The 10,345-nt window shown below is 46.3% G+C and overlaps 1 protein-coding gene across 2 annotated transcripts in view; it reads right to left on the bottom strand.

Annotated features, from left to right (window-relative positions):
- The window catches only part of CHID1 (chitinase domain containing 1), a 66,753-nt gene that overhangs the window by 50,411 nt on the left and 5,997 nt on the right, over nucleotides 1–10,345 (bottom strand). For both annotated transcript variants that reach the window (XM_069107888.1, XM_069107889.1), the window contains exons 6-7: nucleotides 9,667–9,773; nucleotides 1,525–1,586 (exon numbers count right to left, since the gene is read on the bottom strand). In XM_069107888.1, the coding sequence (XP_068963989.1) occupies nucleotides 1,525–1,586; nucleotides 9,667–9,773 (169 nt within the window). The remainder of the gene's footprint in view (nucleotides 1–1,524; nucleotides 1,587–9,666; nucleotides 9,774–10,345) is intronic.

Here is a 10,345-nt window from a genome sequence, read left to right as displayed (position 1 = left end):
CATCTGCCGGTGTGTCTGTCCATCCATCTCCATTTCTTTCCATCTGCTGGTGTGTCTGTCCATCCGTCTCCATTTCTTTCCATCTGCCCACATGTCTGTTAGCCTGACAGGTTTGACTGGAGTAGGCTATGTGATTGAGAGCAATGTGAAATAATCCTGGAAAGGGAGATGGGAAGCCAAGTGGAGAGGCCATCCACCGCATGCCAGGAATCTCTGATTTGATCCCAGAGGCAGCAGGGCAGTGACAGGGTCTGGCCTGTCTTGGGAAGGTTCCTTTACACTAGGAGCCTCCCAGCTAGAAGAGGCCTTGGGCTCTCCCAGTCCTTGGCCTACAACCCACCACTTCAAGGGTGGGCAAAGCACTTGATCAGGGTCTTATAGCCCAGAAGTAGCTGAGGCCCACTGTGAGACTATGCTGGACTGCCTCCAAGAGTCCCCACTAGAATGGCCCAGTAAATGGGCTGGAAGGCCTCCACAGCTCCTCTTCCCTCAGGCTCAGGCCCGATGTTCCAGCAGCCATTTCTTCCTATTTGACATGGTTCTTTACAGCAGAAAAGCTGCAACTGGACTGGGTTCCATAATATGGCTGGGCTGGGGGAGCAACACTCCCCAAGACACTACAAAGGGCACCCTTGTTTTGCCCATTCCCGCTCTCCTCCCCCTCTTAGCTACCACAGTAACTGGCTCCAAGTACAAGTGCCTGGCAGGGAGCTCAGCCTCTGGTGTGCCCGCCGGCCCCTCTGCTCTTCCTCTACACCTTATCCTGTTCTCAGAGGTCAGCAGCTGGCAGACCACTGCCTCCTTTATAATAAAAGTAACGACAGAGCTCAACTCCAGGGGCTCCCGAAAGAAAGTCCTCATTTGGCTTTGAGAGCTCTTCAGCACTTGGCCACAATCTCCCCTCCTGTCTCACTGGCCTTGCCTTGTCCTTCCCCACTGCCAGCCACCAGACTTCTCTGGGTTCTTCACACATGGCACTCATCTTACCTGCAAGTATCTGCACTACCCTGTCCACACCCAGAATGCCCTTCTTCTCTGCTTTCCAAAATCCCTTTCTTGCTTCAAGACTCAGTGGACAGGCCCTTCTGCCAAAAGCCCTTCCTGTTTTGTGTTCCCACGAGCTGCTGGGCCCCCTGCCCAACTCCCTTGTTCTGAGTCTGTATATTCCTACAGACACACATGGGCATGGGGTGGGGAGGAATCTGCCTCCACCCCCACCCCCACCCCCAAGAGCTTCCCAGGACCAGGGAGTCCTTCATCCTTTGGCTTGGCAGCCCCAGCTCCTACCCAGGATAGTCAAGGTGCTTAAGCAGTGCCTGGGGACTGACTGATTGGACAGCCACGGACCCGAAGACCACCACACCCCTGCAGAAACTGAAGTTCTGAAGGCATAAAATTCCTTAGCCTTCCAGCCCTTCACCCTCCAACCCCTCTAGGGTCTCTGATTTGATTTAGCCTGTGTGCTGGGACTTTGCAGACATTAACCCCTGGTAGTGACCCCTTGGTTCCCAGGCCCCCACTCACTTTTGCTGCTCCTGTAAGGAGGGGCTCCAGACCTCCAACACGTAGCCATCAAAGCGCTTATTCTGAAATATGAAGGAGATTGGCGGCTGTCACTGGGAATGCGCCAGGGAAGACGACCGAGAGGAGGCTGGCGGCTCTAGCAGCCCGCCTTTCCTCAGTCTCCTCCAGCGAGCCACGCTGACAGGCACAACAGAGGTTGTGGATACAGATAACTCTCTACCACCAGGTTAGCAGAGCCTGGAGAGGAGGCCCCCGCCACCAAGACCTTCGGCTAGCTGCATGTTTTCTCCCCCCTCTTCTCTGTGGCCCTGAGTGCAGAGCTCAGAGCGCCGAGGTTGGCAGAGGTCGAGGCAGGGGTGGGCATCTTCACAGCAGAGTTTGGGCAGCACTCGCCAGGCTCCAGGAGGGTGGTGGCCAGTCAGCCGTGAGGACGGGTGACAATGGCCCCCGGCAGCGATGTCCTTACAGTCCTCCATCACAATCACATACAGCCTAGTCAGCCATCCCCCAAAGGTTGGGCACCCCCTTAATCTCCAATTCTTTGCCACCACAAAAAGAGCTATTGATATTTTTGTACAAATAGGTCCTTTCCCTTTTTTCTTCCTTTTAATCTCTTTGGGACACCGACCAAGGAGTGGTATTGCTGGGTCAAAGGGTATTAACATCTTTATAGCCCTTTGGGCATGGTTCCCAATTGTTCTTCAGAAGGGTTGGATCAGTTCACAACTCTACCAACAGCACATTAATGTTTCAATTTCTCCACCTTCCCTACAACATTTGTCATTTTCTTTTTCTGTCATATTAGCCAATCTGATATATGTCATGGGGTACCTCAAAGTTGTTTTAATTTGCATTTCTCTAATCAACACTGATTTAGACTTTGATCCAGCAATGCCACTTTCTAGGGCTGTATCCCAAAGAGATCATAGAAGTGGGAGGAAGACGCGTATGAACAAAAATATTTACAGCAGCTCTTTTTGTGGTGGCAAAGAATTGGAAACCGAGGGGATGCCCATCCATTGGGGAATGGCTGAACAAGTGGTGGTTGTGATTGTGATGGGATACTATTGTGCTATAAGTAATGAGGAGCAGAATAACCTGGAGAGACTTATACAAACTGATGCTGAGCGAGAAGAGCAGAACCGGGAGAACTCTGACACAATGTATGTGTAACGAGTAACCTTGAGAGACTGGGCTCCTCTCAGCAATGCAAGCTCCAAAAGACTCATGACGGAAGGAAATGTCCCCATCCAGAGAAAGAGCTGCAAGAGTCTGAATGAAGACTGAAGCAAGCTACCGGCTCTCTTTTCTTGTTTCGTTTTGTCTCCTCTTTCCCATTGTTCATTCCATTGGTTATCATCCTTCTTTACAACGTGACTAATGTTTAATGTGAAGGCATCTACAGATCCTATATTTGATTGCATGTTGCCATGGGGGGGGAGGGAGAGAAAATCTGAAACTCAAGGGATTGTGGAAATGGAATGTTGTAAACTCAAAGTAAATAAACCAATTAATTAATTTTTTAAAACCCAGTGATTTAGGGTTTTTTTTTCATACAGCTACAGATAGATTTAATTTTTTCTTCTTCTGAAAATTGCTTGTTCGTATCCTTCAACCATTTATCGACTGGGGAATGACTCATAGTCTTTTTTCTGGAGGCAATCCAGGTTAAGTGACTTGCCCAGGATCCTACAGCTAGTAAGTGTCTAAGGAAGGATTTGAACACAGATCTTCCTGACTCCAGGGCCAGGGCTCTAACCATTGTACCACCTGGCTGCCCCTATGACTTATATTCTTAGAGATTTGACTTGGTGCTCTATATATTTGAGAAATGATTGCTGTAAAAAAAAAATTTTCCCCAGTTTTCTGCTTTCCTTCTAATCACAGCTGAAAAACCTTTTAAATTTAATCAAAATTATCTATTTTATTTCCTATAACACTATCTCTTGTTTGGTCATAAAATTCTTCTCTTATCCATTGATCTGACAGGTAAAACATTCCATACCTCCCTAATTTGCTTATATATCACCCTTTAAGTCTAAATCATATGCCCATTTTGAACTTATCTTGGTATACATTGTGAAATACTGGTTTAGACCTAGTTTCTGCCAAACTACTTTCTAGTTTTTCCAACAATTTTTGACAAATAATGAGTTACTGTCTCCAAATCATGGATCTTGCATTTATCAAACACTAGATTACTATGGTCATTTCGGGCATTGTGTATTGAATCTGTTCCTGGTCCCCTCCTCTATTCCTCAGCCAGTACCGGATCATTTCGATGACTACCACTCTACAGCAGTGTGAGATCTGGTACCGTGAGGTGGCCTTCCTTCACATTTTTTTTCATTGATTCTCTTGATATTCTGGACCTTTCATTCTTCCAGATGAATTGCTATTTTTCTAGCTCTACAGAATAACTTTTGGGCAGTCTGGTGTTAATCCAGATAGAACTGCTACTGTTAATTGGCTCAGCCTACCCATTGACAGTGAGAGTTTCCCCAGCTGTTTAGATCTGGTGATTTGTGTGAAAAGTGTTTTGTGATTGCATTCATACAGTTCCTGGGTTTGTCTCGGCAGGTAGACTCCCAAGTGTTTTATGTTGTCTTTTGTTTAGTTATTTTCAGTCATGTCTGATTCTCTATGACCCCATTTGGAGTTTTCTTGGCAGATACTGGAGTGCTTTGCCATTTCCTTCTCCAGCTCAGTTTACAGATGAGGAAATGGAGGCAGACAGGGTTAAGTGACTAGCCCAGGGTCACACTCAGAACAGAACTCAAGAAGAGGAATTTGTCTAACTCCAGGCCCAGCAGGGTACCCGCTGTATCACCTAACTGCCTACAGTTACTGTCAACGCAATTTCTCTTTCTATCTCTTGCTGATGGACTTTGCTGGTCACATACAGAAATGCTAATGATTTATGTGGGTTTATTTTAAGTCCCTCCGCTTTGCTGAAATTGTTATTTCCACTACTTTTTATTCGCTTCTCTAAGTATGCCATCATATCGTCTGCAAGGAGTAAGTTTTGTCTCCTCATTGCCTGCTCTAATTCCTCTGATTTCTTTTGCTTCTCTTATTGCTAGAGTCAGTGTTTCTAGTACAACACTAGTGAAGAGTAGTGCTGATTACAGGACTCCTTGCTTCCAGACAGATCTTGCTGGGAAGGCTTCTGGCTTAGCCCCGATACAGACGTTTGCTGATGGTTTTAGAGAGATAGTCATTGTTGGGTATCCTCCTTGGACATGGCACCAAAATGGTATCACTATGTTGGGGCCAAAGCCCAGTGTGTCTGTCTGGCTGTGGCTGGCGCTGCGACAACGTCTGGGGTGGAGATGGCTCTGAATTTGGGCATCTCCTGTTGCTTTCGCACCACTTCAGCTCTGTTCCCCTTGTGGGGCGCAGTGCTTCCTCTGACATGGGCACACCACACTGGGTGGTCCTGGGCCAGCTTCTCCCATGTCACACAAGTGACTCCAAAGTCCTTCAGAGAGACCTTGAGCGTGTCCTTGTGTCGCTTCTGCTGACCACCACATGAGCGCTTGTGCGAGTCCTCCATAAAATAGTCTTTTAGGCAAATGTACATTGGCATTTTCGCTCTCTGACGCAGAGTATGAATGCTTGGCAGAAAGGACCTCAGTGTCCAGTCCCTTATCCTGCCAGGTGATCTTCAGAATCTTCCTAAGACAATTTAAATAGAAGAGATTCTGTTTCCTGGCATGGCACTGGTAGACTGTCCAGGTTTCATAGGCAGAAAACCATGAGGTCAGCACCATGGCTCTCATAGACCTTCAGTCTGGTAGGCAGCCTAATTCCTTTTCTCTCCCACACTTTCCTTCAGAGCCTTCCAAACACTGAGCTGGCTCTGGCAATGCCTTTGTCAACCTCATTATCAATGTGAACCTCCCTGGAAAGTGCACTGCCAAGGTAAGTGACCTTGGCCACAGCATTCAGACTTCTCCATTTGCTGTGACTGATGGTTCCACCTGTGGATAGCGGGGTGCTGGCTGGTGGAGCACCTGGGGTTTCTTGGTGTAAATTAGGACAAAATTAGCACAAGCAGCAAACAATCAGTGCATACTTTGTTGCATCTCAGCCTCAGAGGCTGTATACTGAGTATAGCATCGTCTGCAAACAGAAAGTCAGGCACCAACTCTTCCTCCACTTTAGTCTTGGCTTGTAGCCTTTTCAAGCTAAATAATTTGCTCTCAGTGTGGCAACAGATCTTGATACTGTTTTCATCCTTGTTGAAGGCATTTGACAACATTGCTGGAAACATCATGCTAAAAACATGGGAGTAGCACACAGCCCTGCTTGATGCTACTGGTGACTGGGAAAGCACGAGAACATCACTCATTTTCAGTAAAAGGAAAGTTCCATTGATTCCTATGCTTTGCAGTGTTTTTAACAGGAATGAGTGTTGTATTTTGTTAAAAGCTTTTTCTGCATCTATTGAGATAATCATATGTCTGTTGCTTTTGTTATTGATATGGTAAAATACGGTGATGGTTTTCCTAACATTGAACCAGCCCTGCACCACCCAAAGTGCATGATCTTTGTGATATATTGCTGTAATCTGCTTGCTAGCATTTATTTAAAACTTTTGCATCAACAACTGTTAGGGTAATCAGTCTATAGTTTTCTTTCTCTGTCTTTGATCTTCCTAGTTTAAGTATCAGTATATATTTGTGATGTAAGAGGAATTTGGGGGTGGCCAGGTAGCACAGCGAGTAAGAGCACCGGCTCCAGTGTTGAGAAGACCTGGAGATCGAATCCCGGGCTCAGACGCTTAGCACCCACCCAGAAACACCTGGCCGTGTAACCTTGAGCAAGTTACTTAACCCCAATTGCTTAAAAAAAAAAAAAAGAGGAATTTGGTAGGACTTCTTTGTCTAATTTTCCCAACTATTAGTTTAGATTAGTATTGACATTATTTCATTGTCTACAGTACCTTTTAGCAAAATGTCATTTCTCTGCTTATCTCTTTTAGTTAGGTCTATTTTTGCTTTTGCTTTGTCTCAGACCATGATTGTTATGCCTACTTCTTTTTACTTCAGCCAATGAATAACAGATTCTGCTCTAGCCCCGAATTTTTATTTTGTCTCTTTACTTCAAGTGTGTTTCTTGTCAACACCATATTGTCAGATTTTGGTTTTTAATCTTCTACGTGCTTCTGTCTTATGGGCGACTTCATCCCATTTCCATTCACAGTTATGGTTACTATATATTTCCCTCCATTTATCCTTCTCTCTCTCCTTTTACCCTGTCCCTCCTCAAAAGCCTGTTTTGCTTCTCACCCCCCTCTCCTCCTACTTCCCTAAAGAGGAAGACAGAGTGCTCTGCTCCACTGAGTGTGTGTGGGGCTCCCTCTTTGATCCAGTTCCAAGAAGAATGAGATTCAAATGTCACCTACCACCACCATCTCATCTTCCCTTCCACTGTAAAAACTCTTCCTTTCACACCTCTTTCAGGTGACATAATCTACCCCATTCTCCCTCTCCCTTCCCTCTTCTCCCACTGTATCCCTCTTTCTCAACTCTTAGTTTGACTTTTTTCAAGTCCTATCATAGCCAACTCACACGCATGCCCTCTGTATATTTATTCTCTTTCTAACTGTCCTAAGAACAATGAAGTTCTTAGGAATTACAAGTATCATCTTCTCAGGTAGGAATAGAAACAGCTTAACCTTATTGAATCCCTTATGATTTCTCCTTCCTGTTCACCTTTTTATGCTTCTCTTCAAGTCTTATATTTGAAAGTCAAATTTTCTATCCTGGTCATCAGGAATGCCTTGAAACTCTTCTATTTCATTACATATCCACTTTTTCCCCTGAAGGATTATATTTAGTTTTCATGGGTATATTATTCTTGGTTGTAATCCTAGCTCCTTTGCCCTCTGGAATATCACATTCCCAGGCCTTCAGTCCTATAATTTAGAAGCTGCTAAATCTTCTGTTAGCCTGACTGTGGCTCCATGATCTTTGAATTGTTTCTTGCTGGCTGCTTACAGTATTTTCTCCTTGACCTGGGAGCTCTGGAGTTTGGCCAAAATATTCCTGGGGATTTTCATTTGGGTATCTCTTTCAGGATGATCAGTGGGTTCTTTCCATTTCTATTTCTGGTTCTAGGATATTAGGGTAGTGTTCCTTGATCATTTCTTAAAACATGATGTCCAGGCTCTTTTTTTTTTAAACATGGCTTTCAGGTAATTCAAGAATTCTTAAATGACCTCTCCTTGAACTACTTTACAGGTTTTCCCAATAAGATATCTCACATTTTCTTCTATTTTTTTTTTATTCTTTTGACTGTTTTATTGCTTTCTAAAGTCTAATGGAGTCATTAGCTCCCACTTGCCTAATTACAGTTTTAAAAGAATTATTCTTTTCAATAAGTTTTTGTACATCTTTTTCCATTTGGCCAATTCTGTTTTTTAAGGTGTTTTTCTCTTCAGTGGATTTTTGTGTCTCTTTTACCATTTGGCCACTTTTGTTTTTTAAGGTGTTATTTTCTTCAGTATTTTTTTTTGTGCCTTCTGTTGACTTTCCTTTCATAGTTTTCTTACAACATTCTCATTTCTTTTCCCAGTTTCCCCCCTTCTTCTCTTATTGAACTTTTAAAATCCTTTTTGAACCCTTTAAGGAATTATTTTTGGACCTATGACCAGCTCACTTTTCTTTGAAGCTCTGCACATAGTTCTGATTTCATTGTCTTCTTCTGAGTTTCTGTCTTGACCTTCCCTGTCACCATAGTAACTTTCTATGGTCAGTCAATTTATTTTTTGTTCTTTGCTCATTTTCCCAGCCTATTTCTTGACTTATAACTTAGTTAAGAAGTTGGGCTTTGCTTCCAGGGTGGAGGGGGCCACAGTCCCAAGATTCAGGCCTTTCTTACTGCTGTTTTCAGAGCTAGCTCGGCCTGGGGTCTACAGATTTTCACTTCTTCCAAGGTGGTATGACATAAATAGAGGTGTGATCACTGCTCCCCTGGCTTGTGGTCTTATCTGTGAGCCACCACAAACACTCTTCTCTACCCTAGAACTGTGACCAGGGTTTCTGCAATCCTGTGGCCATAAGAGCTAGTGAGCTACTGCTCCTCTTAGCTCTGGGACGGTGACCCAGAGCTGTACGTGGGCAATGCAACAGGGTGCTGCACCCCGTGCCTTCTGTGATCTCCTCCTGACCAGTTGTCTGGTGCCACATTGTCTGTGGGTTGAGAGCTCCTGAAGCTGCTGCTGCCACGGATGAACCAGCTTGAGGGCCGTGGCTGGTGCCACATGGCTTGTACCACGCAGTCTGTGCTGGGCTCCAGGTCTGATCGTGCCCTATGGAAAGGATCTTCCCCATTGGTCTCCTAAGTTGTCCTGGGATGGAAAAGCATTCACCTGGACCTTCTGCTGGTTCTGCTCCTCTAGAATTTAACTGAGGCACTGTTTTAAATCATTTGGAGGGGACCATCCTAGTTCCGTCTCCCCAGGAATCAGGCACTCAAGAGGTCAGCAACAGGACTGCAGTGGGAGGTGGGCCTTAGGTGTGGGGTTCTTACCCAAGGACTGACTCCGCTAAACATGCAGCCAGCAAAGAGCCAGCGGCCTGGAGACCCTGAGGCCAGGCTCAGGACAGCTGGTTGGTATCAGAGCTGGATGGGGTTTTCTCACAGTTCCACATCTGACCCTCAAGCCTGTCAAACAAGTCTGATTAGGGGAGGGATGGATCCCAAGGCCTCTGGGGCACCTAAGTGAACTCCTCTCCCTGTACTGACTGGTCTCTCATGTGGGAGCCAGAAAGTTGCCCATCCTCAGTCCCCAGACCAGCAGCTGTTAGGGAGCCCCACTCCAGCACACCACACAATCAGACCTTGTGATCAAGTGTCCCTAGACCCTGGGAAAGTCACCAAGGAAACACTGCCCCACAGGAAAAGGGGCTTCTCAGGACTCACAGTAAGAATCCAATGGAAGGTATTCCCTTTTCAGCTTGAGTGCTGATGCTACCCTAAGGACGTGAACAGAAGGACGCAGCCCAGCAAGAAAATCGATTCACGGGGCAGGAAGGGCCAGTGGTCAGTCAGCTGCCATCCAGCTCCCAGCGGGACAGAAGCAGAGCTGGCCTGCACACCCCCGAGTGGTCCCCTGGCAGCGCCAAAACCCACCTGTGCCACCTGGACCAAGGTCTTGGCAAGCTCTTCTATCTCATCCTCACTGCTAAACAAACTCTTGTAGTCATCTCGTGTCCACTTGTCAAACAAGATCCGAGGCACTGAAAAGAATATGCCAGTGACAAGGGTGGAGAGCTGGGGGGGGCCACACATGGACTCAGTGTTCCTCCCCTGCAGGGAGCTGGCTTTGGGGGTTCTCTGGGGGGGGCAGAGAAAAGGAGAAGGGAAAGGGAAGAAGGCAGGGAGAGAGAAGGAAGAGGGAAATGAAGGGAAGGAAGGTGGTGGTGGGGAGACAAGAGGGAAGAGGTAGGGGAGGCCCTGCCTTCAGTAGTATGCCCACTAGACGCCTCAGCCAGCCCAGCCAACCCTCCCAAAAGGAAAGCTGGTAACAAATGCATGGATGCACACGGATGCGTACGTGTGCTCACTTGCACTGTCTCCCCCTCTCTCCTCTCTTTCCCTCTGTCTCTTCTTCTCTCCTCCCTGTCTCTCTTTGTCTCTCTCTCTCTCTGTCTCTTTCTCCTTTCTGTCTCTCTCTCTCTCCTTCCCTCTTCTCTCTCTCTTCTCTGTCCTTTCTGTCTCCCTTTCCTCTCTCTGTCTCTCACTCTCTCCTCTCTCCTTTCTGCCTCTCTGTCTCCCTCCTTATCCCTCCCTCTTCTCTTTCTCTCTGTCT

This window comes from Petaurus breviceps, unplaced genomic scaffold, assembly GCF_028583685.1.
Source record: "Petaurus breviceps papuanus isolate PSGF00001 unplaced genomic scaffold, PetGlider_PUasm1.0 90317, whole genome shotgun sequence".
Taxonomy (NCBI): Eukaryota; Metazoa; Chordata; class Mammalia; order Diprotodontia; family Petauridae; genus Petaurus; species Petaurus breviceps.
The sequence above is the reverse complement of the archived record's forward strand: the minus strand, read 5'-3'. Positions and strand labels throughout refer to the sequence as shown.